At 35.7% G+C, this 23774-nt stretch overlaps 1 protein-coding gene and 1 long non-coding RNA gene across 2 annotated transcripts; both read left to right on the top strand.

Annotated features, from left to right (window-relative positions):
• Positions 1-3331: 3331 nt before the first annotated feature.
• On the top strand, positions 3332-5297 carry LOC145045298 (ammonium transporter 2 member 5-like). The gene is made up of 3 exons (XM_078993632.1): positions 3332-3961; positions 4066-4351; positions 4747-5297. Exons 1-3 carry the CDS (start codon positions 3332-3334, stop codon positions 5295-5297), a joined length of 1467 nt encoding a protein of 488 aa, XP_078849758.1.
• An 857-nt stretch (positions 5298-6154) lies between these two features.
• On the top strand, positions 6155-7193 carry LOC145045419 (uncharacterized). The gene is made up of 3 exons (XR_013681826.1): positions 6155-6189; positions 6403-6469; positions 7082-7193. It is a non-coding gene; the product is annotated as an uncharacterized LOC145045419 (long non-coding RNA).
• Positions 7194-23774: the final 16581 nt, after the last annotated feature.

Genomic DNA, 23774 nt, shown 5'->3' with positions numbered 1-23774 from the left:
AAAGCCATTCCCGAGTAGAACTTCCGAAAATTTGACATATTATCCAATGTAGTACTGAAACAATACCGTAAACAAACATCCTCTTATAGACATAAAAGTTGAATAAATCCTCTGTAATAAGCACACAACTCGTAGAAGAAACGAACACCATCACATTGCAACTAACTAACCCCAAGAGGCACTCAATCGTTAATCACAATTTGAAGACTTCTAAATCAAACCTGGGTTCTAGGAGAACAAGGCCACTAATGTAGTTCGCTATGTACAATTTCAAGGTTGGCCAACAATACAATGATTTCAAATCAAAATACATTTTGGTGCTTCCCGGGTGTACCAAATACTTAGAATTATATATTTCATCAAATAACATATTCCTTACCTTCCTTAACGAATATGGTATTCAAAGTCATGAATGTTCTTTCAAGTATAAGTCCTTGTTGTAATTTACAGACGTAATCCTTGTCTCGGTTGTTTGTCTGGGTGAGATAATTGTGATGACATGGAATTAAATGTTGTTCTCTTTGGTTGGAGCTCAATTTACCTTGGTAGTTAAAGGTTTCAGATATAGTGCTTTTGGTGGAGTTATTGCATGTTTGGCTTATATGAAAATATAAGATTGATGTTATCTTCAGAACCACTTGTTGGGTACTTTTGGATACATGAATGAGGTGGCCTTCTTGGTATTAGTGTATATTGTAGATGTATCTTTATCTTTGTATTTGGCCTTTGGCCTTGTAGGGTTCGGCCCATTCTATTGTACTGTATCCTATATATTGTTCAATATATTCCATATGGTTTCAAGGGGAAACACTCGACTAGTATGGTATCAGAGCCAATAGTCAATAAAGACACATCTACAATATACACTAATACTTGGATAACATGTGTAGACAAGGGCTGATTTTTTATTAGGTTGTTGATTTATCTTTATTGTGGTATCCAGTAGGAATCGTAAAATTAACTTATCTTGGGTGTCTTGCTCGAAAACCCCATAGACATTATGTAATTGTGTAGCTCCTTGCATAATCTCTTTACATTTGAAAGGACCAAGTCAAAGGATCGATGAATTGCTCTATTAAGCATGTACCTATAAATTAATTTGAATTTGACATGGAATCAACCTCATGCAAACAAAAAAAAATCAAAAGTTAGTTAAGAACAATTCAAAAGTTCATTAGGTGGAATATATAGAACTATATTAATGTTTTTGTTTATCTTGTATAAAGTATTTTTTGTAGGGCTAAAAAACTGGCTACCTTAAATAGAAGAAAAAAATAATAAATAAAAGGAAAAAAAAGTTCGATTATCTTAGACAAAACTGCACAAATGGTCCCTGTGGTTTGCTCAAAATTGCCACTTTGGTCCAAAAAAGTTTGGACTAGCACTAGAGGTCCAAACTTTTCATTTTTGTTGCTTGTTTAGTCCATTCTATTCTGATTTTTTTCAAAATGACGGATTTGCCCCTGTTAATATGATTTTCTTTTTTGTTTTCTTAATTGTTTTTTGTGATTATGATTTTCAGATTTAAAAAAATAAAAAATAAAAATAAATCTCTCTCTCTCTCTCTCCAATTACCCATCTTCTTCTTCCTGAAAATTGTCCAGATGAACAAAAAAAGAAGAACAAAAAAAACACCTAGAACAAATTGTTGAACACGTCAATTCTCAATGGAGATGGAGAAAAGAGAATGATAAATCATATCTAAGGTTAGTCTTCTCCATCTGTTTTCAGATATGTTTGTCTTCTCCATCTATTTTCATATCTATTTGTGTTCTTCATCACTGTCAGGATCAATACCACACCCTTCTCAGTTCATCTTCACCATATGTGGCTCGATTTTCAGTGTCACCGAAAAATTCTCCCCAACCACACCCTCCACTCCTCCAGTACCACGGTATCAGAAGACGAAATAGAGGGCTGATCGAATAAGGGAGAAAGAAGAAAATGAAATCAGATCGATTTCATGGGTTCTTGGGCTTTTCATCTGAACACACACACAATGACCTGAAGACGAAATGACAGAGGAAAACCCCTGAATCGAAATCCGCTTCTCTACCTCATCTCTCTGACGATAGTCTTCAGTCTTGAGCTCATGTCTCTGATCTCCTCCTCAGACAAGAACAGATCTGAGTCAGTGAAGTCTGAAATCCTTCTTCAGATCTGTCAATCTGAAACCCCTCCTCTTCTTCATATCTAGTCATCTAACTTTCTTTCATCTTTTTTATTCATGTAAACAACCATCGAATCATAAATCCAATTACACTGAATCGATTTCCATATGAAGATTAGACATGAACACCCATTTCTAGAAATTTAGAACACGCACACACACTCTTAAATTGATTTCCAGAAACACAAACACACACGATTTTAGTTTTTGATTCGAATTTAGGAATCTGATTCTTAAGTTACCCTTGAAAAAAACTCACAAATGATTTCCATTGAGTTATGATTTAGAAAAAACCCAAATGAAAACGAGATTGGAAAGATACCCAGATGAGATATTTTCTTCAAAAGAGGAGAGAGAGAGAGAGAGAGAGAGAGAGAGAGAGATTTGGTTTTTTTAATTTTTCTTTTAATCAGAAAAATATTTAAATAAATAAAAAAGTAAAAAAAAACAAAAAGCAAGGGCAAAAGCGTCTTTATAAAAAAGTTTAAAGCAAATCGGACCAAACTCACAACAAAATAAAAAGTTTGGACCTCTGGTGCTAGTCCAAACTTTTTGGACCAAAGTGGCAATTTTGAGTAAACCACAGGGACCATTTGTGCAGTTTTGTCATTATCTTATCATGCAATTCAACTTAAAAATTAGTGTTAAGTTGATAGTGACCTACTCAAAAAAGACAAATTATAAGAAAACAAAAACCTACATCATATCATTTGTTCATATATATAATACTATTTCGGCATAGATATTCATGCATTCTTAAATATTATTAATAGATACTATGTTTGATTCCAAATGAAGAGAAACCAACGTGTTGTTGTTGATACTATGTTGGTGCAACAAGGGCTTTCTACATTGGAATCACCGATTGCCCTGGACAGCCAAACTCTCTAGCGAAATATCCAATAACCGCTAACTCACAAGAATTGCTACATCCTTCCATTAATCATTCGTTCACTTGATCGATTTTCTGAATCTTTTAAAAAGAAGTCATTTTCAAGAAATGACAAAATGGATTGATGTCCTCATAGGAATTTAACCAGCTTATCGTGAGAATCAACAAATAAAACCCATTTAAAAATGCTGTATATATATCTTCCATTCTCACATTTGGTGAAGACACCATCGATCTAACACTTGGCTTCAATAATACAGAGAGTCGATATGAGTTTCTCACCACCAGCACCCTTCAATGGAACCACACCATTTGCCTTTCCTCCAAATCTGTTGCCCAGTGATGCGAGTCCTGATTGGATGAACAAAGCTGACAATGCATGGCAACTTATCGCAGCTACTCTTGTGGGCATGCAGAGCGTACCAGGGCTTATAATCTTGTATGGTGGAGCAGTCAAGAAGAAGTGGGCTGTTAACTCTGCCTTTATGGCTCTCTATGCTTTCGCAATGGTTTTAGTTTGTTGGGTTTTATGGGGTTATAGGCTCTCTTTCGGTGATCAACTCATCCCTATTTGGGGAAAAGTCAACGCTTCCGTGGAGCAAAAGTACCTTCTTGAGCAGGCATTTCTTGGATTGTTCCCAAACGCAACTATGGTGTTTTTTCAGTTTGTTTTCGCCGCCATCACATTGATTCTGATAGCCGGAGCAGTTTTAGGAAGGATGAATTTCTATGCGTGGATGCTGTTTGTTCCACTTTGGCTAACCTTTTCTTACACTGTTGGTGCTTTCACCATCTGGTCTACTACTGGTTGGTTATCTACAATGGGAATAATCGACTATTCAGGTGGTTATGTCATCCATCTTTCTTCAGGAGTTGCTGGTTTCACTGCTGCTTACTGGGTACATGAATCTTATATATACAGTGGTTAATTAAAAGAAAATCGTTTTATGTTTTTAATTTCTTTACACCATAGCATCACAATTTTTCCTTTGTTTTGTCCTAGGTTGGTCCAAGATTGACAAAGGATAGGGAAAGATTTCCTCCGAACAACATTATTCTCATGTTGGCCGGAGCTGGGCTGTTATGGATGGGGTGGACTGGTTTCAATGGTGGTGACCCTTATGCAGCAAGCGCAGATGCTTCTTTAGCAGTTTTGAACACCCATGTCTGTGCTGCCACCAGTCTTTTAACTTGGCTCATCCTTGATGTAATTTTCTTCAAGAAAGCTTCGGTCATTGGTGCAGTTCAAGGCATGATCACTGGTTTAGTTTGCATAACCCCAGCAGCAGGTACTTCTTCTTGGCTTAACGTTTCCATAAATGTGCAATATAAATTGAATGACCCATGACATTATTAGCATAATTACGGATCTTCCTCAACCTACATGCATGTTATTTCAAAGCATTGACTTTATCCGTTAAACTCTAAAATGTTTAATAGATTATCATGTCACCATTCTAATTTCCATATAGCTTACATATAGGTTTAGGGTTTCTTCAAACCCTAATACACTTCCCTAAAGTTCAAGACATAAAATAATCCATTTATATGGTAAATATTACTCATATATACAAATATTTTCAATAAAGAATCCTGCCAGACATGCCACGTACAGCTTAATTTGTCAAACGCTCTTTCAAGATTTCTTGTTTTAGTCGACTTATTTGGTTTCAAATTTGATCAGGTGTTGTACAAGGATACTCCGCAATAATAATGGGATTGTTATCGGGTTCAATCCCATGGTTCACCATGATGGTGGTCCACAAGAAGTCCGAACTCTTACAGAAAGTTGACGACACAATGGCGGTGCTACACACTCATGCAATCGCCGGAACCCTAGGTGGCCTCCTCACCGGGCTATTTTCTGAGCCACATCTATGCGAATTATTCTATGGATATACAAACAAATACATGGGTTTATTCCCAGGTTTGCACCGTGGGTCTTCACAAAGCATTCGTTATGGAGTTAGACAGATGGGTGTACAAATACTTGGAATTTTATTCGTGATTGTGCTTAATATTGTGATGACAAGTTTAGTGTGTTTATTCGTGCAATTAATCGTTCCATTGAGAATGTCAGATGAGGATATGGAAATCGGAGACGAGGCGGCTCATGGTGAAGAGGCGTATGCGATTTGGGGACAAGGTGAAAGGTTGGAGAACTCGAGGTACTCGAACTATAACGATATTGAAGTCCCGATTAAGGCTGGAGGGGGTTCAGTTGAGTTGACATGAAAAACATGGGAATATAAATATAACTATGTGTTTAGGTTTGAATGGGTCGCGAATTTGAAGTTTTATGGTTTAATAAACCCCCATGAATGTGAAATTGTTAATCATTCAAAGGAAATGTAAGGGAGATTAATAAAAGTTATATTAGTATGATCTAGAAATTATGTTGAACTACTGATTTTAATAAATATTTATTTTATTGTTGAAATGAAAGTATATATATATATATATATATATATATATATATATATATATATATATATATATATATATATATATATATATATAATTAGGTTCAAATGTTTTTAGCAACTATTGTTTGCTTAAATGCACCAATAAGAATTCAAGAAAAATAAATAAATCATTAATGTAAAAAAAGGGTAGATGGGTCATTTTGTTTTTATAAACTAAAAATAAATTCTTATATATTTGGTATATCCCTTAAATCACGTCTACTATTGTTTTGCTTATTTAAAATCATCATATCCACAATCCTAAATGCACAAAGAGGGGACGCGTCTTCTTCAACAGATCGGGAATAAGGAACGATCGAATGGGAGCAGTCAAAAATCAAGGGCACTAGTGAGGGTCAAATAGATTTGTAGGGTGGGCTGAGAAAGGGACTTCGGTCCTCATCGTCGTCTTCATCAAATCGAGAAGGCATCAAATGATTGAGGGAAGTCGAATGGTGGTCCCTTAAATCACGTGTGCAGTTTTTTTTACAAACCTTATCATTTTCAAGTCTCCAAATAATTAACCCTATGACGTCGTCGACATTTTCTTCATCATCTTCATATACTACATGCAACACAGTCATCATCTTCACGGCATATGATTGATTTTTCTACAAAGATTAGTAACGAGACACATGGAACACACCATCGATCAGATCCGGGTAACTTTTCTTTTTTGTTAAAAAATGTCATATTTAGTCAGTAAGTTCTTTAGTTATGTAGAATTGAAAATATTCCAACTTGCTGTCTTAGTGAACTGTTGGTGGAATTGAAAATATTCCGATTTGCACACCAACTGTTTGTTAAAATGTCTCAGTGAACTTCAGTTACTTATTCCAAAATTTGTTCTTTCTTGCTTAATGAGTCACTTTCAGTTAGAAGGAAGCATAGAAAAAGATGTTAGTTCGTATGGTTCCAGCTCTTGTATCAAGGCCTTATAATGTAAGTAACATTCTTTATTCATGTGTTCAAGTTGATGAGTTTCAATTTCTTTTATGTGGATGCTCTTCTTTCTTACAAAATAATGTTTTCAAATCTTATATGAAAACCACGTTTCTATGCTTTAATGGGTCTGCCATATATTTTGTTTTTCTTTCGATTATGGAATACAATTCTAGGTTGTTTGTGCCTTTTTATTTTTCATCAACACAAATTAATTTACTATTTGAACCTTGTGGTATGCATTCTAAATCATGTTGCTGGAAATTATGTTTATATGTAAACTATTGCAAGTAAATCAAATATGGTTTTTGGCTTGTTTGATGATAATGTCTAACAAGTGTTTGTTGAAATGCCTGAAAGAGTATTTAAAGAATTTAACCTTGTGGTATGCATTCTGTCGGAATTACTAGCTGTAAATACAATACCTTTGAATGTATTCTATATATTCTATCAGAATTTATTCTATCATAATAAAATCGATTTATTCTGCCAGAATGTATTATAAGCATTATATCATATTCTATGTATTCTATCAGAATATATTAAGTGATAGTTAATTGTAAGTAACATGTTTTTTTTAACAATTATTAGTTTTTGTTGTATTTGTGATAGGAATGACTGGAAGAAGGCGTTGAAGACCTTGATATTCTTTTAGAATATGTATAATTATATTAAAATGTATAAAGATTTTAGTCTATAAGAATATGTATGAATTTGTATTTAAGTTTGGATGTATAAGAATATATTAGAATGTTGTTATTTTTCAACATCTGATTCAAAAATTTTGTTTTTCTTCAATAATATTCTATTATAATAAAATTCTGAAAGAGAATCATTCTAACAAAATAATATTCTATTAGAATAAAATTCTGAAAGAGCATCATTCTAACAAATAATATTCTGACAGAATAAAATTGGTAAAAAATTGAAATTGAATTAATTAAAAAATTCATATTTTTTTTAAATTAGGAAAATTAATCATCCTTAAAAATCCGAAAATTTCCTTTTATAAATGTAGTTAATTGTCCAAAATACCCTTTTGCTTAAAATTGTGTGATTATATACTATATGTTACCCCATTGTAATATCATACACCCTCAAATCATGTTCATTGATTAATTTCATCAATTGGTCCAGATTTGTGCATTTTGGCACACAATACTTAGTAAAAACAAAATAACCTAAGCCTATATATATATATATATATATATATATATATATATATATATATATATATATATATATATATATATACACACACACACGCGCGCTACGTAGAATAAAATTATATGGTTTAAATTTTGGCAAAGACATGTTGAAAATATGCATGTTACTAATATTAGCAATGAAATAATAATTTCTTATTCTAATTTGTTATATGAATTTGTAACAATTTTAGATCTTATTATAACATCTATTAAAATCATACTTTTTGACGGCCGCTACTTGTGACTACCTTCTTAATAAAACTAAATATAACATTCAATTTACTATTACCTTTTTAATGTTGTGATTAAATTAACATTTTTTTTAACAACAAGAATTTTATAGAAAACAAGCTAGCAATTAAAGAAATAAAGAAATAACCTTTTTTAGATTTGTATTATATAAGTTTGATACATTCTTATGAAGGGTTATGACACTAATCAACCCAATTAAAGAAATAACATTTTCTAGATCTGTATTTATTCTATTTGAAAGTCAACATCTTCACCTCGCTAGCCAACATATGACAATTCTTAACATTGTCATTAAATATTTTATCACACCTTTAACTCCAGATAGTCCAAGCAAAAGCTGAGAGCACAACCGAAACAACCTTGCTCATGCAACCAAGGGTACCAAAACTAGACGCGCAACTGAAGAGATCATGGAGAGATTTGATATCCACCGGAACATGATTCCCCCAGTTGTTGATGGTAGCACACATCCCGAGAGACTAAACAATTCAGAAAGAGGTGGGACTCTGTCTCTAACAAAATGTTTCAAATGGACATGAGAACCGATAAATACCCAATTTAAGCATTCTTTCAAGAATAGATCTCCACACAAATATATTAACATTACCCGGCAAGATTCTGTTCCAAGGAGTACTATCCTCAAGGCATCCCAGAAGATGGTTATCGATAATTTTCCATTTTCCTACACGATGCCATAATAATATGAGAACATTTCATATTTAATAATATATTTTGTTAATATATTATATGTTATATTGAAATCCGAAGAGTCTGGGTTTTTTTTAATGTTTGTGGTATTTGAAAATATTCCTCTATTATTAAATATTAGGCGAATGGTTGTGTGTTGCATAGTAAAAAAAAAACAATAATTAATGTTAGACTATTAAATATTAGAACAATTAAAAAGATACGTTAGATTGGACATGTAATTTTAGAGTTGATTATATTTAATTGTTCAAACTCAAATATAAGTACTAACTATTATTATACTAGTTTATAACTCGTGGAAACCACGGTTATAAATTTAATTAAATTTTAGTAATTAAAAACTCAAAATTATTAAACACTAATTTTAAATAAATTATTAATTAAGAGATTTTTTTAATTATATAAAATTATAATCATTGATTTAAAAAATATGTAAAATGATATCACTTTATAATTTGTATTAATTTTATTTTAACTTTTATTCTAATGTTTAATTTAATGTAATTAGAGTGGAAATTTAAAATTTGAAATTTCAAATGGATAATTATTAGGTTGACAAATGACATGCATTAGTTAGGAGACATAATAAGGTGATACATTGCAAAAGAAAAATAAAATATACATTAATTATGAAGCTTAATATGATTATACATGTCAAAAAAAGAATTAAATTATTCTTTTATTAGAATAGGAAGATTATTTTTATTAGAAAAACAATAATATTTCCACTAATGAAATTATAACCATATTTAAACAAATTAAATAGGTTTACATTGTGGAAGTTATATGACACTAAAAATTTCACCAATTAAATAAACCTTACAATTAAACTATCAATTAAGTATCATTATAATAAAAATAAAAATAAATAAAAAAAAAAATCATCTTCTTTTATTTATTTATTTTTTTTAAATCTTCATTTATATTAAATGAGATTTAATGAAAAAGTATGTGGGTAATTGAGATATCATCTTTTTATTTTATATTAATTTAAAAGGCTTTTGAGTATATGTTATATGATATTTTATTCAAATTTAATATTAAATATATTTTTTTAGAAAACAACATCAATGCCTTATGTTAGTTCATATTAAATTTACAAAAATAATAATAATAATAATAATAATAATAATAATAATAATAATAATAATAATAATAACTGTTTATAAGATATAATTAACATATATTTTAATTGTTATATCAACCTTTTTAATAAACTTAAAACAATACTTTTTAATATAAAATATATTTCTTAGATTCAGTGGAAATGGAATTTCTACAACTTTAGAGTATCATTAATTTGTAAAATCTCATTTGTGTATGCTATATTTTACAAACATGCAAAAAAGAATTTGATATGTATAATAATGTTTTTATGATTTTTCATTTAGTAATTAACATCTTAGAAAACATATTATCTTTAAAGCGTTTTAAGAGGTGAAGGCATGTAAAAATAAAAAATCAATAATCTTTTATTAAAAAATGACATACATAACTTTTATAGGACAGTAAAGTAAACCACAAAACTAATATCAAATTTATTATTAATTATTTTAATTATCGTCTTTGTAACTTAATATACACACAATTTATTTTGTTACACTTTTTAATCATTTTCTTTTGTACATATTTCTATTCAAATGTAAGTATTAATTATATTGGAATATTTTTATGGGGGTTATATTGGAAAATCTATTAATACATAATTCATATTGGAAAATCATCATTACAAAATGACATATATGACCTTTAAACCTTAGTATAGTAAACTACAAAAATAATTCCAAATTAATTTAGTATTAACTATTTCCATTAAAATCTTCTTAAGTTAATATATATACACAATTTGTTTTGTAAATACTTTTGTATCTCCTGTGTTGTCCATGTTTATATACAAATTTAAGTTTAAATTATATTGTAATATTTTGAAGGGAGTTATATGGTAAAAGTATTCCAATACTAAATTCATATTGGTATGTCACTGTAACGTCCCAAATATACCGAGTAAAATTTTTATTTTTAATAAGTCAAAACCATTCATTGATTATCCCAGAGGGTGATCAAAGTATAAGTATTGTCAAAATATCAGAGTACAATCATTGCAGAATAAATCTCCATGGGGTGTAATGCGATCAAGTGGGGCTATTCCTTTTGAAACTAGAAGTACCTAAAAATGTTTAAACCACAAAACCGTAAGCACAAAGTTTAGTAAGTTCCCTAAAATACCACTTGCAACACACATATATAAATATAACAACATGTGGCTGTGTTGGGTATGTATCAACCCGTTGGTCCGTATCAACCTCGAGTTCATAGACTCCATGTAACAACATGTAGTTATGTTGGGTCCATATCAACCCTGAGTCCATAATTTCTCTAAGCCCAAATTGGTTCTATGCATATAACATACAATCATACCAGTAATAGTCACATATATAATCAATCACATACAACCATATTAGCAAGTGTCACGATGACAATTATCATCCTATAACTATAATCATGTGGGTCAGTAATGGTGCCTTCGACCTATGAGTATAGTGAAGAGACTCGCCTGAATCAAAAGCCGACTAACACCCAGCCCAACGTCGCAGCAACCATAGCTAACAGTCCTCACTGCCAAAATATGGGTGTTAAACCCTTCCTAACAATCCATACAAGGTATACCTTAAGTCATCTTTCTAAAAATAGAAACTTGACCAAAAGTCAGTCCATACCCAAAGTCAACGGCTGATGTTGACTTTAGTCAACTGTCATGTCGTGGCTTTCCTTGGCCACGTTGTGGCCCTTATATGATCAAACTGACATGAAATTCCTAGTTGTCACATCGTGGCGACCTATGGCCATGTCGTGGGCGTTGCATTCCCAGCAACTTAATAGATTAAGAAGCTTTCTTCAATTCTAAGAGCTCCAAAGATCAGATCTAGTCCATTCTATGGTCTAAATGGATAAAGTTTCCAGCTTTATCCATTAAGATGCCCAAACAGATCAAGATATGTAACCCTAGGTCCAAAATAAGCCAAATACCACCATAACCATTAAGCCCTTAATTTGGAAAGACCTTAACCCAACCACTCCAGAAGGGTTTTCAAATATCAAATCTATCATAAAGATGAAAGCTTTATAGACATGCATGCCAAAAAATGTCTAGAATCCAGTTTAGGTCATAATAAGCTAAAAATACCCAAAAACACAAGCAATGATAAAAATTCCAACCAAATCCTAGATCTACAACATATGATGCTCATAGGACTCAGGAGAGTCATAAAGTTGCCAACTTTATGAGTTCCTTCCTTTCAGATTTGCTCAATGATGAAGAACATCAGACGGTATTCTAAATCTAGCCACTTTAAGCCAAAAAGATTGATCCTTTAACACTTACAAAGGTCCAGATGCTTTTGAAAGATTCGACAATAGAGCACCTTCTTCCCTTGTTCTCTTTTTCTCCAAGCTATCAAATGCTCCCAAAAGGCCACAAATCTCTGAGGGTATGGGGCTAGGGTTTCTCTGGGGTATAAGGGGGTTAAAGGCTAGAAATGAACCCTAGAGATGGCTTAGTGTTAGGTCATAAATTGTGGTTTATACTTTTCTTTTCATGAATACTAGAGTTCTTGATCTAGGACCGAAAACAACATGTTTTCGGTGGTGTTTGGACCGAAATCACATGCGATTTCGGTTAAGCTTTTAGGTTTTAGGCAGGGCCTTTGTTATTTAGGTATATATATATATATATATATATATATATATATATATATATATATATATATATATATATATATATATATATATATATAGCCTATTATTAGGCGTGTAAAGGTGTAGATGTATGATTCCAATCAGCCAAGAACGTGTTTTAGAGAGAAACAGTGAGAAAACCAAGTGTAATCTGAATCTTATATACCAGACTATCATTGAATATAGCGTGCATTGAAGATTCATCTTATGTTCTTGTTCCATATCACATTTTGTATCATTCACTTGATTGGGATTCTGCACCATCATAGTGAAATCAATTGATGCATCAAGATTTTGGGTTTTACAATTGGTATCAGAGCTAAGGATTGGTATCAATCGAGTTATTGCAAAATATTAAGAGTTTCTTTAAGTTTTTCTTCGAATTCTTGGTGTTATTGATTTATCTTTGACAAAGTTTTTGCCGTTGTTTTTCGTGTTCTTCACTATTTTAGGGAGTTTGATCAAATTTGGGAACAAATAATTAAAATTTTGTTTTTTTTTTGGCAATTTTTGGGTGTTTTTGGTCAAAAAATTGCGAAATCTCGGCGTCAGACCTCGGTCTTCGGTCAAACCCTAGGAAATCTCGGCGGCCAGCAGCGATTTCAGTTAGGGTGCATGTTCTCGGTCAGGTTCTCGATTGCACCTCGTTCTCGGCCGCAACCTCACAGGTTCTCGATGTGCCTTCAGTTTTCGGTTCGCTTTTCAATCCGTGTATTCGGTGCGAGATCTCGATCAGCTCCACTTCTCGATTTTCAAGATCTCGGTTAAGAGTATTCGGTCCCACATTCTCGGTGGTATTCTCGGATTTATCAACCTCGAGTTTAACACATTGAAAATTAAGTTAAGAGTATTGGGCCTCTAATTTTTCTTTTAAGGGTTTTTGGGTCTTTCTGAGAGTGTATCCTTCTAACGGCCGAGCTTAACACATTGAAAATTAAGTTTTAAAATACAAACTTTAATTTTAAAAAGTTTGATGTGTCAAGTAAGAATGTTGAGACAATAATTGAAAAACAATTAAAGTGGAAAGACAAACATGGTAAGGGTCTAGGTTATCACAGTGTTCCACCTCCATTCAATGATACTATACTCCGCCTCTTGAAGCCAAAGAGACAGATACACATGCTCAATATAGCCAGCCCCTTGTATCAATTTCAGTTGAGGGTGAACAATCCATCCCCACTAGAAGTGTTGAGGTGAACGATTCTCATACTCTACCTCAAGTGCAGAGAGAAAGTGACAATGCATAATGGGATTAAGCAGAACAAAATTAATACTAGTTCTGCTAAAAATGTTTCAAAAGCCTGTGATGATGATACTCCCACTGTTGAAAAATCCCAGCCACAGAAATCTATCAAGCGGTCTTATAAATGTTCTTGTGTTTGTGCTTGTGGAGGTTCTTCGAAACGAACTTCAGTTGGACAAGGACCAAGTCACAATCTTATTTATATGAAAAGACAGACTTGTTTTAACTGTGGGATTCATGGGCACATTGCTAGAAATTCCCTACATCGTTCATATGTTCCCTACTATAAATAAGGTTGGGAGAATGCTTCAAGGGGGAGACCTTACAAAAAACCCCCTTCGAGGTCACGTTCACGTAATGGTGTCTAGAATACTAAAAGGACCAAGAATCAAACACCCAAGGACAAGAAGAGAATGCCGGACAAGATGTCAAATTCAAGAGATGTTTCAGTCGAACCAAGATCAGTTAGGTCGATGTCATCTCGATGATCAGTTTCAAGTTCTAAAACGAGTGTTGATGCATTCATCCGATCAAACAAGAAATAGGTTAAACCATACTACATATGGGTACCAAAAGTTCACACTCATAAATCATCTAATAATTCTAACAGTTCTTCATCTTCTATGTCTGATAAACATGATATGTCATGGGAAAGAGTATCGTGTGTAGATAGTAATGGTAGGCCCAACTTCAAAATGGATTGGGTTCTCAAGACCGACTAATCCCGCACTATGTGCTGGAGTAGCTAAGAAGGAATATCATCAGACTTCGGTATGTTGATGGTGTTGGGTTTTGAGCAATACATCAATCCTATGGTGTACATGCAAACCCTAATGCTTGAATCTAGTTTTTCTATTTGTACATGCAATAAATATCCGAGGCTTGCAAAGCCTAATCTAGCATACAACAAAATCGATTTCTATAACTAAAACCAAGTTAGAAACTTACCTTTGATTGTAGCTTGAAGATCTTGAGCTTTTAAGAACCTTAGCACCTCAAATGTTGTTCCTCTAATAGATAACAAACACCAAACCAAGTTGGAGAATCTTATAAAGAGATGGGAAGATAATTTCGGCTCTTGAAACTCTTCTTAGGGTTGGTGTAGACTCCAAGCAGCCCACAAGAACCTTCCAGAATCAAGCCCTTGGATGAAATCTTATGGGCTATCCTGTAACATCTTGTGTATTAAATAAATAAATAGATAAAATGATGAATGAATAGTCGCCCTAAATTTTTATTTTTTTAGTAGGGGTGTTGGTTTTGGAGAGCCGAATGTTATAATTTAGTGTTTTGGGGGTTAAAAGTGTAAGTTCTGGATTTAATTTGAAAATGATTTCAGAAGTCGGGTTATGTTTGGTAACTAACGGACTTAAATTGAAAGGATTTGAAGGCTTAAGGGGCGATCGGTAATTTCAGGACCTATTTGTCACACCCCAAAACCGGAACGGCGGAAACGTTCTGGGGTGGATGACGCCATGTCAAGTATCACAACACATGCATTATAGTAATTAAAGTACAACAAAACATTGCATTAATAGTAATAGTTTTACATTGTTTACATCACAATATATCAGAGTAATACAAGTAAATGTAATAAACACAGCATGGTACTAAGCTCTCTTCATCAATAGCTCCGGGGATGTACTTGTCTAATGCTAACCTGAGAATACAAGTTATTTGAAAAGCGAGTATCAGCATTTTTACAAATGTTGGTGAGTTCATAAGTAATTAGTGACATTTTATTCAAATAACTTTATAATGTAGTAGTTTAAGAGTTCATAGTGTATTAGAGTTCTTTCCAGAAAATCCTATATTTTCTTTAATAAAAGCAGCCTTCTACCAAGACTGCACGGAGTTATGTGGTAAAAAGTAGTTTTCCCTTAATCGCTATCATTATCAAAATACTGAATTTGATTATTTAAGGAAGCAAGAGAAGTCAGGGAAATAACATATGCCTCAACAGTGAGGACTGCTGACTAAGGCAAAGGAATCATAGACTCCAGGAGAATATCGAACGAACGACATGCCTGATTCAGTCTAATAAATGGAGACACAGACCCCAGAAGGTACCAAATGAAAGGTACAGCTGGTAAGGTCTAAAACAGTGAATACAGACCACATACAGTATCAAATGAAAGATACATCTTGCAAGGTCAAAACAGAGAATACAGACCACAGATAGTATCAAATGAAAGATACATCTTGCAAGGTCAAAACAGTGTGACTCTGAAAATGAGTTACCAGCATACAGTGTAAATTGTCGGTGAAATACCGTTACCTTAAGGCCATGAATTATAAGGCAACCTGAGATACTCGTAACCATACTAACCGACACTAGAGTACCTGACGCCCTACAAGCGTCTATAAATTATGACATTTGTCACCCCTTGGCTTGGTGGGTCGTGGACTGTAGCTAGCAGTCAGGGTGCAGGGGTGTCAATCCCATATAGATCTATACACATAATGTCCGCTCTCCCTACAGGATACTCTGGTTACCAACTAGACGACGGAGAAGGCCGTGTCCCGAAGATGCATCCCAAATAGTGGGTAGTGGGTTTCATATGTAAGTGTTGAACTAGGGGTAGAGACTCATAATTGGATTGACTAATGTAAACCTATATGTCTATACTCGTATACATAACATACAACAAATGAACCAAACGACCTTCGGACGGCCATCCGATCCCACCAGACCACATCTCAACGAAGAAAAGGAAATAGGGCGGACAAACCTTCCTAAGTCCTTCAATCATTATTTATATGCACCTATACAAGTACAGACATACATCTAACTACGATTGAGTGTGTAACAAATGGAAATGCATCGTGATGTATAACTGGGTCGCGGTGTGTAAACGTACAGTATGGAATAACCGAATCGTGATGTATAACGTACAGTGTGAGCGAATAGTGTGGAATAACTAAATCATACAGTGTGAGCGAATAGTGTGGAATAACTAAATCATACAGTGTGAGCGAATAGTGTGGAACAACTGAATCATACAGTGTGAGCGAATAGTGTGGAATAACTAAATAATACAGTGTGAGCGAATAGTGTGGAATAATCGAATCGTGAAGTATAAGTGCACCAAGTATAAGTGTATCACGAAGTGGAATCGACAAATGATGAAGTAGAAGCGTCTAACAAGTATAAGTGACTACAAGTATAAGCGAAATAGAGGCAATAACAGGTATAAGCGTATCAAGAAGTGAAAGCATTATCAAGTAGGAGTTTACAATAAGTGAAAGCGGAGCAACGGTAAGCCGGTAACTAACAAGTATAAGTATACGACGTGAAAGAGAATTTGACGAAAACCTTGGAAAACCTTCATACTTAGGAAAATCACATTTTGGTATTCTTTGGTAAAATAAGTTTGAAAAACTTAATAAATCCTTGGAACCTTTATAAATCAGTTTAAAATGAATTTAGATAAAACATTATAGGTAAGAGTTTTGAAACAAATGAAAACCTTTGTGAAACCATCATAGTATCCTGCTCGGTAAAACAGTGTACAGTGTGGTAAAATCCTGTGCATGCGGGTTATCAATCACATGTGTTTGATATGCTAACTGGCATGTTTAACTTGTATTCCCCCTATAAAACATGTAAAAACATTTAAAAGGTTCATTCAGGGGTATGAACTCACCTGTTGTAAGTGGATCCGACAGAGGTGCCGGTATAGGATGCTAAGTATCAAGTGAGGACTTGACCACACACGCGAATCCTATTTAACATGTAATGATACATTTAAGTATCTAATTAGTCATTTAATAACTAATTAAGCAAGTAAGGATGTCTTACAACATAAAACACTTTGCTACAAGTGTTAAAAGTGTCCCGGGTTGCATAGAAGGTGAGTATGGACTCACATTGGAGTTTACTCCTCAAAATGGGCACAATATGGAGTTTACGGTCCAATGTTTACTCCTTGAGAAGTTTACGGCCGTAAACACATGATTTTATGGTCGTAAACTAATGTTGGTCCATTCCTTTGGTTGTTTGGTGGTTCAAACTCTTGTATACAAGGTTCTAGTGGCTTTTAGATGCATCGGAAGGTGTTTAGGGCACTTAAACACCTTGGAAAGGTGTTTACGATCTAAGGAGATACACTTGGGGAGTTTACTACCTTAAACACATGAGTTTACGGCAGTAAAATCATGTTAGTCCCCAAATCATGCGTTTTTGTGGTTGTAGGTTAAGCATACGAAGTTCTAGGTCCAATTACAAGCCATACAAAGTGTTGTGGGCACTTTAACACCCTTTGGGGGTGTTTATGGTCTAAGGATATGTGTTTACGGTCCAAGAACCTTCTTGGGCGTAAACTCATGTGTGACATGATATTGCATGCTTTGGTGCATAAAATGAAGGCAAATAAGGTTCTATGCACCCTAGGAAGTTCATGGAAGCCCTTGGAGGTGTTTGAGGGGTAGTTTGACACTTAAACAAGTGTTTATGGTCCATGCACATGGTTTTACGGTCCAAGAACATTCTTAGACTGTAAACTCATGTTTACTCCCCATTTGGTCCGCTTTTGGTGTTCTAAGTCCTTTCGGGTAAGCATCTAAGCCATTTCTAAGCATGAGAAGTGGTTTGGAAGGGTTTTTGAGCATTAAAACCCCATTATGAGTGTTTACGGTCCATGAAGGTGTTCATGGGCCGTAAACTCATGTTCTTGAGGTTTCCGGATGTTTAAGTCTCGAATTCGCAAGCTAGGTAAGTTAGATAACAAGCTAGGAAGGTTAACTTACCGATTTGGAGCTTGGATGGGTGATTTTTGACCAAAACCCGTTTGTAGAGAGAGAAAGTAGAGAGAGAGAGAGAGTGTCTAAGGTGGCAAAAACGTGGGAGTGAATCCCACTCCTCCCTTATATAGGGTGGGGCTTATGGTCTAGTTGGGGTTCTCCTGACACCAACCGCGAACGGGTTTTTCACCACTTCCTTAATCATGGCAAATTTTAAAATTATACCGCCTTAATTTTTGTTCGCTTGACGAATATTATTTAAAATATTCCAATGGGTTTAATTCCAGTCAAAACTATTTTCGGGATAAATTTGGCTAATTTTTGACGTAACTATTTTTGACGTTAACTTCAACATTAAAACTAATGGAAATCTTTGGGTTGTCACATCATCCCCCCGTTAGAGGGAATTTTGTCCCGAAATTCAGGTCTAGGCAAGGAAGTAGGTATGAATGTCTGAGTAGAGGCAGGAGGGTACTTCCTATTCTGTTTGTCCTCGCCTTCCCAAGTGAACTCTGGTTTGTGTTTATTGTTCCAACAAACCTTCACCTACGGGATGTGGACCCTGTCTCGAGTAGTTAGTGGGTTCCGACTGGTGTATCTACAAGGTTAGGGTTCTCAATGGTTTCTATCAAGATGAGTGGGATACGAAGAGTAACGTCGGGTAATCGCATATCGATTCTAAGAAGTGGATCGATCGAGGTGTGAAGCTTGTGGAATATCCGAAAGTTGTAGTGGTCTGACGAGGGTTGGACCAAATCTCTGTGAGGATTCTCGGATGGTCCTAAGCTCTGAGAAGGGTAGAGCTTTTCAGTAATTAGAACATAGTGTACTTCTATGGCAAGATGAAGTTCCTAACGTTCTCACTCATACTGGGTGTGTAGTCCTTCAGGTTGGTTCTTAGGAAGCTCGGGTGGTCTTTGGTCTCCCGGTTCCTGTCAACTGGCTGATAGAGACTTTCTAGATCATCGGATGGGTTGCGTGTCTACGGTATCTGTTTGCTGCCGAGTGTCTATCTCAAGCTTGTACAAGGTGAACCTGCACAACAAATCTTGAGATACGGAAACCCTCGGGTCGGGGAGATAGGGTTTCACCAGCTGAGTGTTGGACTACCTCAGGAGGTGGTTCTACTATCTCTGCGTGAGATGGCATTCGTGGAACACCTGATAGTCCAATGAATCTCTAAGGCTTCGGTTTATTCTAGTGCGGAAAGCGCATGTTCCTGCATAACCCTTCGGCTAACACCAAGCATGGTGTCAAGTCTCTAATCTCTTCGGGATATGGGTCATGAGGCTTAAGGCAACTACTTTCGCACTTGATCAAGTATTCTTGGCTGAGAGGGCTATCCTGTGGTTCTCGGTATCCTAGTGTTCACTTCGGATAATGCAGTCTATCGTCTACAGGGCGACGGTGACTTCCTCCATACAAGAGGGCGGAGGATCCTAGGCACCACTTGTCTGTAACAGGGTGGACGAAGTGCCTGAGTAGTGCGAGCATCTACTGCAACTACTCTTTTGAAGGTTCTGATTCTTCTCGGTCTAGGTCAAATCTAGTGAGTATAGGGTTCCATTACTCGGACTTTAATCTCTTCACTAACTGAGGGTGTTAGTTATCATGTGAGCTTAACCGGTATGACCACAAATTTCAGATTTGTGGTCATTATAGTAGCTCAACCCGCAATGTTTCTCTTGACTCCAGCTCCTATTTTATGGAATAGGATGAAGGGCTTTACTACGAGGTTCATGGTAGAGCTCATACTTCGCTTAACCACTAATACTTAGTGTATGCAAGCAGTATATAACTGAGGTCGGCAGGATGTTCAGTTGTGCGACTCCACCCCAGACCCACAACCCAACGAGGAACAGGGAGTAGGGAGGAAGCACACATCTTAAATCTTTTTTATCTTAACTATATACCACCTTTATGCATATACCTGGTTATAGTGGTCAGTCCCATGAGTTCTATCCACTGGGTTCACGAACCTGATGTGCAAGGTGCGAAGGGTCTTTCTGGGGAATCTACGGAGTATGCTTCGGATGGTTATCGTCTTCTGGAGTATCTTGCCGTGTCTTTTGCTTTGGTTTCCATATGACTAAGAGGGGTCGGTCAACAGCATGCGGTACCTTTCGCTTGGGTACTTCGAAAAGTTTTGAGATAAGAGGGATGGCTGACGGATCCCATTAGGTTTGATTATTTGTATTATGTTTAGGTTCGGAAGAACCTTTATTTGCCGATATGGCTATGGTGAAAGTTCTTTTTACACAGCACTAAGGATTTACACATGGTTGCACAAGGTCTAATCATGATCGATAGAGTCGTCGAAGTTTGCACACTTCGACATGATATAAAATGACGATCGATGGAGTCATGCGCCGAATAGGCACACAAGTTCTGGGCGTCTTAAGGTTTAGTCATGTGTATCATTATCGCGGATACTTGGACCGATAGAGTCGACGCAGAACTATAGAGAGTCCTAAGTGTTTCTGAGCAGAGTATCTTTTCATGAATGGATTCTCACGAGGCATTTCTATAATCGCCTCACATATACTAGTCATGCATAATTAAGATGGGGACGACTGTTGACTGAGCGACTATGTCTTAAATCCACAACCCAATGAGGAACAGGAAATGAGGCGACATTCACTCACTCTAGGTCTATCCATCTTAACTATACATGGTCGTAACGTATATGTTTAGCCATTATAGTTTTACCTGATGAATCTTAAATTTTATAACAGTGCTGTGACTTTCGTCTTAACGGGGAATAATTACACTTAGAATTAATCTTTTAATGTTTTCGGTTAGTTATCTGAGATCGAGAGACGTACCAAAATCTACCGGTTTCCTTGATGCTTCTCCCTAAGCATTATAGCTAGACTCCTCCTGTGTCCTTGTCTTTCCCTTCGGTTGGGCAGTCCCTTTTGAAGTGTCCCATTTCACCACATAGGTGGAAAACTGTACGGGTCACCACATTAGCGGTTGATGTAATGAACTCAACGGGGGTTTTGCAGACGCGAGCAGTATGCCCCAACATGTGGCACCTAGCACAATAAAGTTCCCGGCATATACCATGATGATGGTAGCTGCACTTGCTGCAGTGGGGAAGGTTTCCTAGGTATGGTATTTTTGAAGTCAGGAGGGAAGGTTTGACAGGGGTATTGACTGTCTCAGCTCGTTGCCCTTCGGAAGGTCCTTGAGCTGAGGTACTTCCCTCTTCGATCTTGATCTTTCTCTTCAGCGGGTTTGAGTGAGGTTCTTGGGTGGCTGGGTATGCAGAGGTTGGTGGTTGTTGTCCATTGCTAGGATCGGAAATCCCGATAGGGCCCTTGCTAACATTGGCATTGTTAGTATTCAGGTGAGCCATGACAACTGCTACGGCTGCCGAGACTGCAGCTTGAAACGTAACTTCATCGAATAAGAGTGTAGGTTTCTTGCCTGTGGACTGGTTACGCTTCTTCGGAGGCATGGTTTTTCCTACACGAAAAGGAATGCGTGAAAATGAGAGACGATGGCTAAACCCTGGACATATCTATCCTAACTGTATTAGGCATAAATTTTTCCCGTGCTTAGAGTAGTGGTTGTCTGAGTGTCGACCTACATCCCTATGATGTAGTCCTGGTGTACAAGGTAAGAGTGTGAGTATCGGAAAAAGGCCATAGGATGCGAGTTGTTCCTACTACGTTACCTTTATACTGGGAAGGTTTCACTCTTCGGCCCAGAAAGATTTGTGAACAGTTTGGAACGAAACAGCAGAAGGAGAGGCTCATGAAGGCTTACGGCTGAATGCTCTCAATAGAGGTGCGGGGATCCGCTCTAATCGTGTAATTGGCAACGGGTAACGACGATTTACCTAACACATAGCGTGAGTAGTGTAACCACTAACTCACTAAATTGTATTATTTTATGGATGTATTAGCGTAACGAACACGAGGAAAAGACACTTCTCGGGTTCCATACACTGGCTCCCTCTATCTGCCTCGTATCTTTGACTAGGACCTTCATGGGTTTCCTTCGGGTAGTTACCTAGGGTTCTCTTCTCGTATGGACATATTGAATTTCTACTCCGCCTTACTTCCGAATCCGACTCTGGGTGTCATCACTTCATGATGGATGACTGGAAATCTCGAAAGTTTAGACGAATCTCTCACCGATGTCCCTAAAAGATATAGGCACTTAGTGAATGCAATAGTCTCGACCTAGTTCATTTATTTCCGAGCTGGAAATCTTCTCAAGGAACTTCTTCGGGGTCGGAATCAACTCTTCTGTCGAATACTGAAGTGGATAGGGTTTTCTACAGGGTTCGTGCGAGAATGGAAATGTCTAAAGAGTCCTAAGAGATTATTAGTGTTTCACTGGATGATCCATATCGAGTCCTGCTACGATTACATAGGGTATACAAGTCATATATAGCTTAGATCCGATAGGCCTTCGAATATGTGATACTACTCTAGAAGTGAAAGCATTATCAAGTAGGAGTGAAAGCATTATCAAGTAGGAGTTTACAATTAGTGAAAGCGTATCAAGAAGTGAAATCATTATCAAGTAGGAGTTTACAATTAGTGAAAGCGGAGCAGCGGTAACTAACAAGTATAAGTATACGACGTGAAAGAGAATTTGACGAAAACCTTGGAAAACCTTCATACTTAGGAAAATCACATTTTGGTATTCTTTGGTAAAATAAGTTTGAAAAACTTAATAAATCCTTGGAACCTTTATAAATCAGTTTAAAATGAATTTAGATAAAACAGTATAAGTAAGAGTTTTGAAACAAATGAAAACCTTTGTGAAACCATCATAGTATCTTGCTCGGTAAAACAGTGTACATTGTGGTAAAATCCTGTGCATGCGGGTTATCAATCACATGTGTTTGATATGCTAACTGGCATGTTTAACTTGTATTCCCCCTATAAAACATGTAAAAACATTTAAAAGGTTCATTCAGGGGTATGAACTCTCCTGTTGTAAGTGGATCCAACGGAGGTGCCAGTATAGGATGCTAAGTGTCAAGTGAGGACTTGACCACACATGCGAATCCTATTTAACATGTAATGATACATTTAAGTATCTAATTAGTCATTTAGTAACTAATTAAGCAATTAAGGATGTCTTACGATATAAAAAAAACTTTGCTACAAGTGTTAAAAGTGTCCCGGGTTGCATAGAAGGTGAGTATGGAACCACATTGGAGTTTACTCCTCAAAATGGGCACAATATGGAGTTTACGGTCCAATGTTTACTCCTTGAGAAGTTTACGGCCGTAAACACATGATTTTATGGTCGTAAACTCATGTTGGCCCATTCCTTTGGTTGTTTGGTGGTTCAAACTCTTGTATACAAGGTTCTAGTGGCTTTTAGATGCATCGGAAGGTGTTTAGGGCACTTAAACACCTTGGAAAGGTGTTTACGGTCTAGGGAGATA

Source organism: Lactuca saligna, chromosome 5, assembly GCF_052625555.1.
Source record: "Lactuca saligna cultivar CGN05327 chromosome 5, ASM5262555v1, whole genome shotgun sequence".
Taxonomy (NCBI): domain Eukaryota; kingdom Viridiplantae; phylum Streptophyta; class Magnoliopsida; order Asterales; family Asteraceae; genus Lactuca; species Lactuca saligna.
This window is presented reverse-complemented; position numbering and strand designations above follow the sequence as displayed.